Source organism: Cynara cardunculus, assembly GCF_001531365.2.
Source record: "Cynara cardunculus var. scolymus isolate 2C chromosome LG 5, CcrdV1, whole genome shotgun sequence".
In the NCBI taxonomy this organism is placed as follows: domain Eukaryota; kingdom Viridiplantae; phylum Streptophyta; class Magnoliopsida; order Asterales; family Asteraceae; genus Cynara; species Cynara cardunculus.
The window spans coordinates 3,733,959-3,750,387 of NC_037532.1; the positions used below are offsets into that span (position 1 = coordinate 3,733,959).

General features: G+C 32.8%; 1 protein-coding gene across 4 annotated transcripts; it reads left to right on the plus strand.

Moving 5' to 3' along the window:
* Window positions 1–5,303: 5,303 nt before the first annotated feature.
* On the plus strand, window positions 5,304–15,132 carry LOC112513303 (KH domain-containing protein SPIN1-like). 4 transcript variants are annotated; one of them, XM_025119529.1, is made up of 9 exons: window positions 5,304–5,518; window positions 8,378–8,493; window positions 8,618–8,706; window positions 9,791–9,826; window positions 9,917–9,960; window positions 11,922–12,041; window positions 12,149–12,265; window positions 13,295–13,438; window positions 14,678–15,132. In XM_025119529.1, the coding sequence occupies exons 2-9, from the start codon at window positions 8,405–8,407 to the stop codon at window positions 14,819–14,821; spliced, it is 783 nt and encodes a 260-aa protein (XP_024975297.1). In that variant the 5' UTR covers window positions 5,304–5,518; window positions 8,378–8,404; the 3' UTR covers window positions 14,822–15,132. The 4 variants fall into 4 exon arrangements, with proteins under 4 accessions (XP_024975297.1, XP_024975293.1, XP_024975296.1 ...); XM_025119525.1 differs by having other exon boundaries at window positions 9,791–9,960; XM_025119526.1 differs by lacking the exon at window positions 5,304–5,518 and adding an exon at window positions 7,920–8,226 and having other exon boundaries at window positions 9,791–9,960.
* Window positions 15,133–16,429: the final 1,297 nt, after the last annotated feature.

Below are 16,429 nucleotides of genomic sequence, written 5' to 3' on the forward strand. Positions count from 1 at the left end.
GTTTGTAACAACAAGTATTATTTTTTATTTTATTTTGTTCTAATAAATTATTTAAAATAAATAAATATTTTATTCTCTATTTTGTTCGAACATATTCTCTATTTAAAATAAGAACTTTTAATACTTTATTTTAAAAAATTATAAATAATCCGTTGGAGATAAAAAAAATTCACTTTGATGTCAGGTTCCCAACAACTCTTTCTTTCGTTCCCTTTGGAGTGAACTGCATTTTTCATTCCTACAATTTGTTAAAAATTTGCTAGTTTTATTACTGGTCTTTTGAAAGTGCGGTTGTTGTCATCAAGTTTGTAAATCAATTCATTTTAATCGCTAAGAGATGAATCTTGTTTGTAAAAAAAAAAATCTGCCTCTTAATGGTTTTTAAACCCTCTAAATGATTTTGTATCTTGAGTCTCCTTCAACCATTCAGCGCCCTAATTTGATTCTAAACAATTATATGTTATTTTGTACTATATCATAAAAGTCTCTAAATCATTCTGATCACTTAATCATTCTGCACTAAACTATTCAGCAACTGCCAAACGGTCCCTAATTTTTTCGTTCTTGTGGTTTGTTAAAAGTTAAAGATTTTGTTTCTATGGTTTTGAAATTGCGGTTTTTGTCCCTACGGTTTGTGATTCGTTGTTTTTTTTTTTGTGTCTTTAAGGTTGACTTCTACATTTAAGTGTGGGGAACTAAAAGAGCAACAAATTATAAAGCACACGAATGAAAACAACAATAAAGTTTATATCATATAGACAAAAAACAACAACAACAACTTGTGAACCATTAGGACGCAAACTGTAATTTCAAAACAACAAGGATGAAAATAGCAGTTTTTAACAAATCACACGAACGAAGGATACTTGTGCAATGCATACTTAATTATACTAGAAGAGTACTCGTGCAATGCAGCGAAATGCATCTCGATTTTAATGTTTCAATTTATTCATTTTCACTGTCGATATGATACAGTTTTATGTGATTTTAAGAAAACGGTAATATATTTATTTTTTAAATGAAAAATAAATATAAAAAATATATCATTATTATTATTAAATTAATTATTTAAAAGTTCTCGGTCTCTATGTAATTTTTTAGTCCAATTTTTTATTATAATTTATTTTATATTTAACAACAAATTAATTTATTTTTTTGTTTGATAATATAACTTTTCATAAAGATAATAATTAAGTATTTTGTTAGAACTCAATAACTATTCTAATTATATTTTAGTTTTTTTATATTTAAAATGAAATGTTTATCATCTATTTGATTATATTTATCCGTAGTTAGTTACACAAATTCAAATATGAAGCTTTAATAAGTTATATTTACGCACAATTTACTTATAATATTGAATTTTAAGTAATATGCATCAATAAACAATACTTCATGCATAAAAAATGGTTTTTAATATTTTTTGTCAAATGCTTTAGAATATAGTATAGATATACATATACGGTATGCGTATATGTTACAGATAGAGAAAAAGAACAGAAAAAAAGAGAACGTTTTTTAAATTATATTATATTATATTTTATAATTAACTTTTATAGTCTAAACTAAGAATTAAAAATCCCTTATTATTTATAATTTATAAATTATAATTAAAAATAAGAAATATTTAGATTTAAGGAATGTATAAATATTCTTGTCGGCGGTGTCTATGGATTAGAGGAGGCTGGCTTCATGCCTCATGTTTGCTTGTCCCGTTCATGTTCGCCACCGCCCATAATCTCTCTCAGACGCATCAAATATTCTACTTTTTCATATTTTATGTTTATTGTCACACTGTTTATCAAATGCTTATCAGATAAATGCTTCTGAATATCGTTTATATTTTACAGAGTGAGGATAACCAGTGATAGAGACGGGCGTAATTTCTTTTTTCAAGTGATGTCACAATTTGATCATAAGAAATAAGGATATGGATATTTTTTCACAAAATAATCATTGGATTGTAGGTTGGGGGTTGTTTTGTTTACCTCTTAATAGTTCTATTAAGAGGTATCATCTGAATTATTGAGATGTGAATCTTGTTGGGCAAAAAGGGTCTACTTCTTAATGAATCTAAAACTCTCTGAATGGTTTTGTATCTTGGGCCTCCTTTAGCCATTCAGCGTCCTAATTTCATTGTAAACAATTACCAAACAACAAATTAATATATTTTATTTTACACTATATAATGAGAGTCTCTTAGGGACCGTTTACTAAACGTTTACCCAGAAAGTGCTTACTGGGTAACTTTCCTTATCAGATGAACATATCAAGGTTCAAAATTTTTTACCCTGTAAGAACAATGATAAAGATGGAGAGTCTTACTCGGTAAGTGAGGGTGGCGACTCTTACCCGGGTAAGTGTTTACAGGGTAAATTGTTGCATACGATACCATTTTGATGTATTAAAATCTTACCTAGTAAAATAAATTATAGTGTTGGTTTTTTACGATAAGCGCTTACCCGGTAAGCATTGTAAACGGCCTCTTAATCATCCTACACCAAACCATTCAGCAACTACCAAACAGCCTCTAAATGTTGGAAGTTGGAATTTGCTTATATATGAGAAACCTTGTCCCACAAAATAACCAATGTGATGGGGAACAGTTGTCAAACGAGTGAGTGGAGGTTTCACCAAAAGAGGGGAACTGAACACATAAAAGTAAAAAAAAAAAAAAATACTTTTTTTTACCTAAATTAATTTAAAAAAAAATTTAAATTTTGACTGGAAGCCTTCTCCCCACGTTCCATCGTATAAGTCCGATCTTGAGCAATAATAACAACCGACAATCTTATCAAATAAAATAAACTTATCAACAATTCATTTTGATTACCGAAATAATACCAATTAAAGTAAGTGAGGATACCCTTAAACAAGTTTTCTATAGTCAAGGCATATAATAAAAAATATTTAATATGGAAATAATATAGTTTTTTATATAGATATTTAGCATGAAAATAATGTTTTTTATTTTATTTTAAATATTGTTTTTTCATCATTTTCAATTATTATTCTATTACTTTAAATTTATTTAATAATTCTAGAATCTTACAAAAATAAAATAATAAAATGTATCACGTAATTTGACCTATTATTAGGGATGTTTGACAGTTGTTGAATGGCTTGGTGTAAAATGATTAAATGATCAGAATGATTAAGTGTCTCCCATGATATAGTGTAAAATGAAATATAATTATTTGATAATTGTTTACAATGAGATTAGAACGTTTAATGGTTAAAGAAGACACAAAATACAAAATCATTTAGAGGGTTTTAGAATCATTAAGAGACATTTTTTTTTGCCAAATAAGATTCATCTCTTAACAGTTAAAAGACTTTTTCTCAATGAAACTATTAAGAGGTAAACGAAATGAAAATCGTAAAAATTGTTTTTTTTATAAAAAATATAAAAAAAATATTTGGAAAACTAAATATTTAATTTAATTAATAGATAAATCCAGATGATTGACAAGATAATTAAGAAGATGGATAACATTTGAAAATACAATTAACTAATAAATAGAGGAAAATATCATGGGGGGTGGACCCATGATTTTTGCTCAGTGATTACATAAAAAGAATGGTAAAATACAATTACAAGAGTGACGTCTGATTGGTTTGAGTTTATGCTTCAAAGTTAAAAAGCGTCTGAAGATTCCATGTTAAAATCCAAGGAGAAATAAAAATCTCGTTCTGGCCACGGAGGTTCAAATGCGGTGACTTCAGGCTATCCGCAAAGCAGATGATCGCCCTGTGATTAGTCGGCTAGCATAGCAGGTCGGATATCCAGGTTCATAAAAAAATGGTAAAATACCGTAATATAAAAAAAATACGATTATATTAAAAACGATTAACAAATATTGAGCAATAGCTCAAACATCAGTAGGTCCATCCTGAACATTCTTATTATGTACCGTTAAGGAACATGATAAAAAAAAAACCCTATTTTGAGCATAAAAGTTGAATCTACAACATCAAAACTGAATTTAACTAATACATATATGTATTTTAACTGTCAGGTCAGTCCAAACTAGAGTTGTTCATGGGCGGAACGACTCGTCAGACCTGGCCCATCCGACCTGCTATAAATACGGGCTTGGACAATCATTATCAAGGAAATAGACGGACCCGAGTTTATTCGTTAATTTTAATGAGCGGACATGAGCAATGTAGAAATAAATACGGACAGGCCCAACCCGTTTATATTTTATAATTAATAATTTTTACCATTAATTAAATTATACTAATATATTTTAAAATTAAATTATTAAAGTTATAGGATAAGACTCTTTGGCTAAAGAATCATGAAAGTTTTTTTTTTTTATCAAAATCTGAGATGTTTGAAATTGGTAGTAGCAAAATGGAGCCATGAAAACGTGAATATTAATGTTATACATAAAAAATAGGAATGAATTATTGATTTTTTATGGAAGTCTGGTTTTTATTTCATTTATTTCTCCACTTGTTGAGATCCATTTGTCACTTTAGTTGCTTCAAATTTTAATTAAAACAATGTTTTTCTTTTACTTTTTTGGTTTTACATTTGTTAATTAATTGTTAGTGATCAAGTTTATAGATATACAACAATTACATTGTTTAGGTTGGTTAGGCCATATTACTTAAAATTCAAGATTACAAGTAAATTGTGCATGAGTACAACTTATTAAAGCTCTATGTTTGAATTCGTGTAACTAACCGCGGATAAACATAATCAAATAAAGGATAAACATCTTATTTTAAAATCTAAAAAATATAAAATATAATTAGGATAATTATTGAGTCTAACAGAATACTTAAATTATTATCTTTATAAAAAAGATATTATTAAATCTAAATTAAGTTACTTTGGTATGATAAATTAAATTATAATAAAAATTTTGAATTAAAAAAAAATACACAAATAAGAACTTTTAAATAGTTAATTTGATACTAATATTAATATATTTTTTGTAAATTTTATATGATATTTTCAAATTTATATTTTATTCAAAAATAAAAACATTATTGTTTTCTTAAAACTACATAAAATCGTATTATATCGGCATAGATAAAAAATAAAATGAAACATTGAAATCGAAATGTGTCTCGATGCATTACACGAGTACCTTTCTAGTATTTTTTTAATACATTTATTTTGAAACGAAAATAGTAGTAATTAGTAAATAGCAATATGGGCTTATTCAATAAGACTTTTGGATCTGTAAGGCTTATTTCAGCGCAGATACAAAAAAGCCCAAGGCCCAATAAACAACCAAGGCTGTGGAAACCGAAGACGATCAATTTTATCTCATTGGAGACGGATGCTGAAGACAATTTGGGGATAACCTCCACAGATTGGAGCAATCGGATGGGGGGTTGAATCACATGATGATAAAGGCGGGAGTGTGCGGTCTATTTCCGTTTCATTTGAAGGCGATGTCTGATTTCTGGAACGAAGTGATGGATACATCACCCATAAGCTCACCGAGAATTGGCTTAATGCCGTCCTCCTTGATGGCCCCGTCGTCGGCGTCTAAACGTAATTTTCACATTGCTTTTTTTTGTTTTTATCAGTTTGATAATTTCTGATGGATTATGTTTGTGTATGCTCGTGTTTGTATATGTGAATTGATTAGCCTAATCTTTGTGCTTATTTTGCAATTTATGTAATACATTGTAGTCTTGGGGGTTGTTTGGTTGTTTTTCCATTAAGTTCTGTGTGGATTAATTTATTTGTATAGATTGACGATGTTTTTGTTTGTGAGAGTTTTTTCATAGATGGAAGTAGCCTGTTCTTAGTTAGGAGTGGCAGTTCTGGAGAAAACTTAGGCATCCTGCATAAAGCTCTCCTTTAGAAGCTTACTAAATAAGCCACTACCAAACAGTCATGCTGACCGAATAAGATGTGAGTACCATTAACAAACAGACCCTTAGTTTATCATAGTTCGTGGTGATTTTTTGTATGAATTTCCACGAGTTGATTACAATGATTTGGCCATGAATATATATATATATATATATATATATATATAGAGAGAGAGAGAGAGAGAGAGAGAGAGAGAGAGAGAGGCATTCAAATGCAACCCCTCTAGATTATACAACCGATGCAACCCACCTCTATATATATGTATCATTTATGTAGTAAAATTCAATTATACATTGCTAAACCTTTTTCTCTCAGATGGTTACGTAATTGAAAACATGGGGTGGTTAGGAAGGTTAGAACCTGGGAGGTTGTACTCAGTGGTGCATTCTGTGTGCAGAATAACTGAAGTGGTAATAATGGGATGGAACCTTGCTAAGGATCCAATAAGTCCAACATGTATTCCTTCAGATGTGTCAATTGGGCAAATACGCCCATAGTGACTAGGATGAATATCTCGTATTGGAAAAGTAGCAGTTCGCGCAGTCAATCCCCCCGGGCCCAAATAACTCAATTTTCTCCCATGAACTATTTGTGTCAATGGATTGGTTCGATCCAAAACTTGAGATAATGGATGTAAACGGAAAAAAGCTTTATAAGTACCTGTTAATGGAGCAGTACTGGATGAGCAATAATGAGATAGGTTGGTGAAAGAATTGTGCTAGGTTTTTGGGTTTTAATTTGACATTGGTAGTTTTGTAATTTACCCATCTCCTGATATTTGTTCCATCTATTTTGGTGGACAAAAACTACCAAACAGAGCCTACCCTTGCAGGGGAACTGCCATGACAACTAAGCCCACACATAATACAAATCATTAAACTAAGTACTTTCTTAATATTACCAAATACAATACATACTTACTTGAATCATTTCAATGAAAGACAAACTAAATACTTTCATAGCAGTACTAAACTAAATACCTATGTGTCAAAAAGCTAATTCTTAATTTTCCCACTTATTAAATAAATATAGATTTATCTGTAGAAATAGTAATAGATGATTCATAAATCCCAATTTCTTAAGAGTTCCCATAATGCCGATTCACCTTCAGTCTCCCCTTAGTTGGAAAACCCAATTTCTTAAGAGTTCCGGTAATGTCGAATCCGAATTTCTTTACAAAGCAACATTGCTAAAGTATTTAAACTGTTCCAAAGGAGCCCATCAAAATGCTTTTAGATCATACTCTATTGAATTGCCGTGTAGTCTTGAAATATTGAGGAAAATTGATAAAGTAACATAAAAGAAAACAAGAGAAAATAACAGACGTGTAGCAGAAAGAACTAGCAGAGGAGGTGTACAACATAAAGATGCAGAAACAGCATACATCATAAAGTACAAGAGGCGAGTTATAATGGGTAAGAGCAATAGAGCTGGTTGATATTTTGAATGTTGTAGCACTATGCACATAATATGTTCAAGCATATGAAACGTGTTGCATCTTTATTTCTTATCTAGAAACGGAAGCATTAGAAGCCTTAAAACTTGAATTTATAATAATAAAGTAAGATATGCCCTTTAACACAAATAAGTCGGCCATATCTATTATCTCATCTGCATCCATGCCATTTTAGCCACACCTGAGACAGGAGTTGCAGCAGGTTCAAATAAGCCATATCCATGTTATTAGTTTTTTAATTTAATGCGTTTGCACCATGTGTGCATTGAGCTGCACCCAGATATGGAACTTCACTAAAGTGTCGCTGTTTCATCCCTTTTCAATACTTGAGTTTTCAAACAATTTTATCAGTTATAGTTTGGCCATAGTAGTGATCAAATTATCCTAATTGTTGTTTCATGCTGTTCAAAAATCAGTTATTTGTGCCCAGAAATAAAAGTAACTAAACGCTTCAACTAATCTAAATCTCCGACTTATCCTGTATGCAAAGTGCTTTGAATTGGAAAAACCCCTACCTTTCCCATTTTACTATCGCCCTTATTTCGTTTCCTATTTTCTGTCAGGACATCAAGTCATAATCATAAGTAGGGAATCAGTATAGAGTTTCCTCATCAAAGCCAAACTCTAATCCATTGGATAATGATTGGTTTTTGAAATCTCCAATTGGTTTCTGGAGGAAGTCTTGACATGTATGATCTGTGATGCTGGCACATTAATTCTTTAATATTTAATCATTGTAACGTAAAAAGGAAATGAGGATCTTCAGCAGTTATCCATGGTAAAAGTGGTAGAAATATTAAACAGACATGCTATAGCACATTGAGGATGTTACTTATAACAATCAAAGTTCATAGGACATCCGTAAAATACGCCAAAAGTGAATCACCGACGGTGTAAATGTACCCCACTAGTTACCCCCTCTGAAGTAAGCCACCTAAATTTCCAACACATTTACAGTTCCTTCATTTGGTTTTTCTATTCCTTTCTCGTCTTCCATTCTTTTCAGGGTTTACTGCGATCATTGAAAGCTTGTTATCTCAACTCACACTTCCCCTCTACTCTGTATTTTGCTGCAGCGCCCTATTCGGGCAAACAATTAAGCTATGTCGAACCTATATGGCCAGAATTTGAAATCCTCACCTGCTCGATCCCCTTCTTCTCCATGCATTTGGACCAACCCAGATGTAGGAAGGTATGATCTTTCTTTCACTTGAAGATTTTTCTTATCTTTTACTTTTCAATCCCAGCTTCAAAATTCTGAGTATCATTATTTATTGAATTTTATATATGTATCGGGTGTTATGATATGCTTGCAGCCCATACCTGGAAAGGCTGTTAGAAGAAAAAAAGAACCTTGCTTTTTATGTACAAGGTCTCCCTATTTGCAATAAGTTGCTGAATCAAGGTTTTATCCTACTTCTCTTGTTGGATCTAACCTTTTAATTTGATATTGTTAAACGCCTTGTGTTTACGTAAACAACTATCAGTCTCTTCAGGGTTTTGTATAGATTTTATTGCTTCCTAATCTTGAGCTTTGTAGCACATAGATGCTGATTTTAGGATCTTCTAAATGTATATTGCTTTTATGCCTCTAGTTGACTGTTCGTCTGATGGACAGTATTGAGTAATGATTTCAACCCAGGTGATATCTAAACAAGGCATTTTCTTGAAAGAAAGTAAATTTAGTAACCGATCTCTATTTTCTGATAATGTAATTGTTGCAATGTTGAATTGAACTAGCGGTTCGTGTCCGACCATGCAAGTAATTTCAGATAAGACTAACATGACAGCCCTCAAGTAGCTGTATTATAGTGTTTTCCATGTCATACATGATGCAAATATTTCATACAGAAGCTGAGTTCTCCAATTTTGGGTATATCAGATCAGAAGGGTCCAATGCTGAACATAAACATGTGATAATTGTTAGTATTTATTTTAAATTTTATGTTYTGATTATTGTAGGCTAAATTAGTTGTTTTGTTAAGATAACTATTGGTAATTTTATTATATATTGGTTGTAATTCCATGTGAAGTGATTGGTTTTCTAGCTTTTGATAAAATATTTTTCCTTCTGTTGACTGAATTAACATCTGTGCATGAAATCTTTATCCCTATAATGTATCCCTGGAGGTCCTTGAGTTTCTCGGGTGTGAAGTTTTGGATTTGGCCTCTAATTATATATCTGCAGGCTTCATACATCATCTCCCTTGTGCACTTGTAACAAAACTAAATAAATGAATAAATAGAATATGGAGAGACAGACAGGGAGAGATGTTGCCTCTAGTAAACCAGATCAAAGCAAACAGCCCAGTATAACCCACACAACACACTGTAATATTTTGCCTATTTTTATTTGATGTTTTTATTTAAATTCAAGCTAGCAAATTGGTAATCAGTTTTTTTGATACATTGAACTATTCATAGTTTAAATAATCATCCTTTTTAATTATTACTTAATGAATAATGGTATTGCTCTATTCTATCTACAGAGATATTGAGGGTCTCAGAGATGATAGCCAACCAAGGTCTTAATGACTTTGACAGACTGCAACTTGGAATCCCAAATCCTTCAAATCCCTTGAACATGATGCCTGATGTTGCTGCTATAAGTGTAGGTCGTTGGGATGGAGATTCTGGCCAGAGTCCTCTTCAGTATGAGGTGAATACATTTATGCTAATGTGTTTTATGGAAAACATAGTATTCTTTCCTTTTTTTTTTCATATTACAAGTTTCTTTAGCAAAAAGTTAATGTGTAACATATCTCTTCTTTTATAGTGTTGGATCCTGTGTATGACTACTGTTACACTCATCTAGACTTGATTACTTATAAGTATCACAGGGTATATCTAGTCTTTAAATGTATAACGTTCATTAAGGATTTACCTTTTATTATCAATCGTTGGAATCTTGTTTTGTATTCCACCTAGCTGTAGGACATAGATTATTGAACCCACTAATGCCACCAAGAAGAAGCTTCTTTGACAATCTTTTATTTTGCGTTTTCCTTTTATATATGATGCATATGAATCTAACTTTATAAACTAAGGTACAAGTGTTACTTCCATAGAAGAAAAAAAAAGGATTTTGGAAGTTGGAAAGACCATTGTTATTATCCCTTTCTGGTCTAAATCTACGTTTTAATCTACTTTTTTCTGCTGTCATTTGTAATTCTGAACAAGAAATAATCACTGTCCCTACCTTCACTTACAAGAAATGGTCTCAGCTCAGGAAGTTTAATATCATTATATTGCCTTGGTGGAATGAATTGTTCCCTTTCACAGCTGAAGTATGTGAACATAGGTGAGTTTTTGTCCACTGGCAAATTGATTTGATGTAAGCAAGTGAGGATTTAAGAAGATGCACTCCAGAAAAATAAGAGAAGTTGAGGAAATATGGAGAAAACAGAGAAGAGAAAGTGGAATGTTTGATTGATTGATCACCAACGAGATTACAAAATTCTAAGCATTCAAGTCGCTTAGACCACTCCCAATGCAGAATAGAATACTAATTTTCTGAATGACCAGCAGCTTTTACTCCATTTTTTTATTCCCTTCCACAACTAACTCTGCCACCTTCGTTTTCAATCTAACAGAAATATGGTGCATTTCCCTTACTACCCTTCTAGTTATGCCTTGCATAAGTCATAAAGTAGGAGGTACAGAAATCATAGGTGAGGTCATCACAGGTTCATAATATAGTACCCTAGCTTTGCCATTTTTTTTACAGATTAAACTAAACCGAATTTTGTATTCCACATGATACATCATAACATCAATATATACGCAATGGGACCATATTCACATCTCATTTCTTCTCACCATTTAAAATGGACACACAAAATGGGATATTGCATGGACAAGCTGTGGCTCACAAACACGGCGGACCTACATAGGAGCATAGGGTGGCACGGGCCACCGCTTCATGGTTCTATTGTAAGGAAAAAATTTACATTTTTGAAGGGTGGCACCGTATTATTCGGGTGCCCTTTATATTTTTTTGAAACTGAACTCTTGGCACAAGCCTTTAATGGTGGTGTTGGTAAATGTTACTGCTTTGTACGAAGGGCTCGGGTTCGAAGCCCACTTTTATCAAATTTCGTAGTTTTCTGCTTATATTTTGTTGTTTTTTATATACCTCTTGTGTTTTCAAAAAAATTGTAGACAGGACTTGAACATGGGTTCCTTATATGCAGGGACAAGGAACCAACCAACGGATCTATACTAATATTGTGAAAATCTTGTATCGATTTTTTATAGTCAAATTGTGTCATCGCTTAAAAAAAATCTGAGTCCGCCTCTGCTCACAGAAATGCAAAAGAGAATGAAGTTAGATGTCTGGAAGTAGAAATATAGAAATATGTGGACTTCAGACTTCAGTCCAGTTACAGTTGAAGCCCTGCCCTGCAACCGCCCCCTGTGGGGGGGGGGGTTTCACTGAAACAGCCTCTCTTCTACCCTCGGGGTAGAGGTAAGGTTTGCGTACATCCTAACCTCCTCAGACCTTACCTATGTGTGGGATATACTGGGTTTATTTGGTGGTTTAATCCAGGTACCGTTGAATTTGTGTCATTCCTCCGTTGGCCAACTTTAACAAATAGTTGCTTCTAATTTTGATTACAGGGATTTGGTGGGCAACAAGGATTGTCGATTGATCACCAGAATGCAGCACCAGCTAGCCCAAGTTCCTTACTTACAAAGAGGTTATTGCGCTTGGATGTGCCTGTTGATATATTTCCTAATGTAAGTTATACATCTCGAATATTTTTTGGCTGCCTTACATTATTCTTGCATTTATATTAAAATAAAAAGGCAAAGGCTTATTAAACTCTTTTTCTCCTCGATTTCAGTTCAACTTCATTGGCAGGCTTCTAGGTCCAAGAGGCAATTCCTTGAAGCGAGTAGAGGCTTTGACTGGATGTCGTGTCTTCATCAGAGGAAGGGGTTCCATTAGAGATCCTAACAAGGTTGAACTTATAATATTGAATTTTCATGGTTATATTTCAAATTCAGATATTAAAACTATTAATCATTTTTTATATTGTGAAATTCATATTAGCGGCATCATAAAATGCTACTTACTCCGTTCGTCCCAAAATAAGTGTCAACTTTCAAAAGTGAGTGCATACTCTCGAATTCTACCTTAAATTACAAGATGGAGAAATTTTTACCTCCCACTAATGTTATGAGTAAAATAGTCTTTTAGTTAATTAAAAAGTGTAACAATTACATATTTCTAAAACTATGTGATTGTTCATTGTGGACATTTGTTTTGGGATGGAGGAGTATTTCACAAAATAACTTCTCAAAGGTCGAAGGCATAGCATCAATGCTTGTGTTGGACTACTTGTTTCTTTTCCTACTTTATTCAAATTATATAACATAAATTATCATTATTGTTTGAAGATTGACACCCTCATCGCTAAATTGTTGTTTCCTCTGGTGCTTTTTCCGAAGTTGATAATTTGTTGGTTAATTTAATTAAAATCGAAGGCAATTGATGTCATTTTGAGAGGAAAAGTATGTAATTGGTGAATCTTCTTCTAGATATGCAGTTGAATAAAGGCATGAAAGTTTAGTGAATCTTTAACTTTTCACGCATTCCACATATGCATATGCATCACAAAAAGGTAATCCCTCCGTCCCAGAATAATTGTCCATATTTTTATTTTTGTTTGTCCTTAAATAAGTTTCAAACTTTTCAATTTGTACCATTAATTTTGAGGAGGAGAAATTCGGTGCTCCTTTGTTAGGGTAAAATTGTCATTTAGTTATTAGAAAGTGTAATGATTACAGATTTTTAAAATTGTGTGCCCTTTTCATCGTGGACATTTATTTTGGGACGGAGGGAGTGAATTTTTTTCTTTATACCAAACTAAACAGTATATCCCGAGCTGGATTTGGGCCCCAAGGGGTTGGATACGCACAAACTTTCTCTCTATCACAAAGGGTGGAGAGGTTTGAATTATATCTTTATATTTTGCTTATTTGTGTAGGAGGAGAGATTAAGGGGAAGACCAGGCAATGAACACCTTAACGAACCACTTCATATAGTGATCGAGGCCGAATCACCTGCAAGTATCGTTGATGCACAATTGAGACAAGCGCAGGAAGTCATTGAAGAGTTGCTCAAACCCGTGGTATGTCTTTCTTACACGTCAGTTTGCTACGTGAGGTTTACTTGTAACCCATGCATTAACAGCTGTGCATCTCACACACACACACCCACACCCATATATATGTATATATATATATATATATATATATGGGGTGCCTTAGTTTCTTCCTAATCCGTAAGATCCAATTTAGACCACAAAAAATTAGTTAAAAATAAATAAAATTTAATTGAAAAACTCTCTTCCCTCTCTTCTTTTCCTCTTTTTGTAACGCACACACACACACACAATGTTATTAAATGTGCACACAAGGTAAATACATTGTGAACACTTCGTTAGAAATACCATGATAATTCATATGCACATTGTGAACACACTCTAAATCTAACGAGATCTGGTATAGTTTGTGAGCATACTGTGAACACCAACTAAAGCAACAAAATTGAATCTGAACCTACCACTTGTGAAAACATAGTGAACACCCTAGGACGGAATTTATTAAGGTTGTTTTTATTGTGTTCACTATGTGTTCACCTTGCACGTGTGTGTGCGTGTATGTTATAAGAGAGAGAGAGAGAGAGATTTATGGAATTTGCATTTTTCCTGAAAAATGCATTAATTATCTTATATTAGTGGCTTAGAATGAATGTCATGGACCTTACAAATTGTAGAGTTCTCAAATGATTAAGCCCTATATATATACACAGAAAAAATGCATTAATTATCTTATATTAGTGTCTTAGAATGAATCTCATGAACCTTACAAACTGTAGAGTTCTCAAATGATTAAGCCCGAATATATATATATACACACACACACACTCGCACACCATGCACGACCTTTTTATACCAGCAAAGCTTTCTCTCCTCTGATATCTGGATACGGCTTCACGTTATCTACCGACTATGTTGTTTACAATCTCTCTTTTAGAAACGTGGAGCTTGTTTGCTTGTTCCTTTTTTATTTTTTGTTTTGTACACCGGGAGTCTTCACGGCCTCTCTACCCTTTGGATTGGAGTAGAGGCAAGGTCCACATACATCCAACCCCCATACCCTACATCATCATAGGACATTTGTGAAGTATATAACATTTATATACAGCAAATACTCACACACACTCCTCACCGTTGGTCATGCTTGACCTCTTGACCTCCAAGAAGGTTGGGATCTACCAGATGTCACCGAGCCAATGACCCTTTGGTCTGATTTTATGTATTTGACAATAAAAAACCTGCTAACCATTTATTACTTCCGGTTGCAAGGAATCATCTCGGGATTCTTATAAACGGCAACAGTTACGAGAACTGGCTATATTGAACGCCCTTTTCAGAGAAGACAGCTCTCAGCCGAGTAGCAGCAGTGGATCTCGTAGGTCCAACACAATGAAGCGCGCTACGACCCCTTGAAAGGAATCCTGTAGTTCCCTTCCATACTGTATAGTGTACAACCCCTCTCGATCCAACGGTTAAGTTTCAATCAAATCCAGGATCAGAGTACAGAGTTTGTTAAAAGATTTCTTTTCTATTTTGTTTGCTTGATGCTAGCTGTGCAGCTTTTCCAACCATGGTTTGCTTGTTTACTTTGGTTGTTTTGTGTGTTATGTAAATTGTAAACTAGGGTTTGTGTTGTGTGTTATGCATATAAACTTATAAAGTGTTGGTTTTGCTGTTTGAAAAATGGGTTTTGCAATTAATCAGCCCAAAAAAGCTTTTTAAAATCAAAACCTTGTCAAATCTTATTTTGTGATTTACTACGGGGTTGTTTGGTTGGTTTTTCGTATTGTACTGATAAAGTTGTCTGTAGAAGTTGGGATGGTTTTTTTTATTTCATAATTGGGATGAGCGTTTTTTTTTCAATTTTGAGGGGCAGGTTTTGAAATGTTTTGTCTTTCTGTGTAAAGTTATCTTTAGAAGCTTACTGAATATGTGACTGGTAAAAAGTCATGTATATCTGACTGAATAAGCTGAGTCTTATCAAGCTGCTAATAAATAGACTTTGTCTCAAGAGAGATTAAATGATTTGGTTTTGATTTTGCTTGAAAAGAGTTTCTAGAAAATATAGCAGGTTATCCGTATAGCAGGTGGTTCTTTTAGAATTAGTCTGCTCATATAGTGGGTTGGATATCGAGGTTAATAGAAAAAATTGTGTTAAATTTGATAAGTAATATATTTGGAAAAAAATTGTAAAGCCACATATTGTTTTTTTAATAAAAGACTTCCAAAATCTTGCTGGTAGAGAATTTGACTTAGGGGCAGTTTACCAAACACTTACCTAGTAAGCGCTTACCGGTGAAATTTAACACTATCATTTACTTATCGGGTAAGATTTTAGTCCACCAAAACAGTATCGTATGCAACAATTTTTCCGGTAAGTGCTTACCGTGGTAAGAGTCGTCGCCCTTACTTACCGGATAAGACTCTTCGTCCTTGTCTCGCTCTGACCGGGTAAGATTCTTGGTTCTTATCATATTCATCCGGTAAAATAATGTGACTTGGTGGTCACTTACCCAAGTAAGTATTTGCTAAACGGTTCCTTAATGAAATGTCATTTAGAGGTTATATATACATTTAATGATTTTCAACCCATTTTATTTTCATGAGTAAACTACAATATTCCTCTATGTGGTTTGTAAAAAAAATTGTGATTTTGATCTCTATGGTTTTAAAATTTCGGTTTCTGTCCATGTGGTTTGTAATATGTTGTTGTTTACCAAAAAAATATATTTAATAAATCAAAAAGACTAAAATATCCCCAAGTTAATGGAGGAGTTATAATATATTCAAGGATGAAAATAGTAATAAATTACAAACCATAGAGATGAAAATCACAATTTCAAAACTATAGGGATAAAAATCGCAATCTTTCTCAAATCATAGTTTACTCTTTTTTTTTTTTAATTAAGCTTTTAACTTTTACTTTGTTGAAAATAAAATATCAATTAAATTAAATATAATTTTATAGAGTTGAGATTAGAGATAGCTAAAAATCAGTTTTAGGTCGGTCCTAAATCGGTC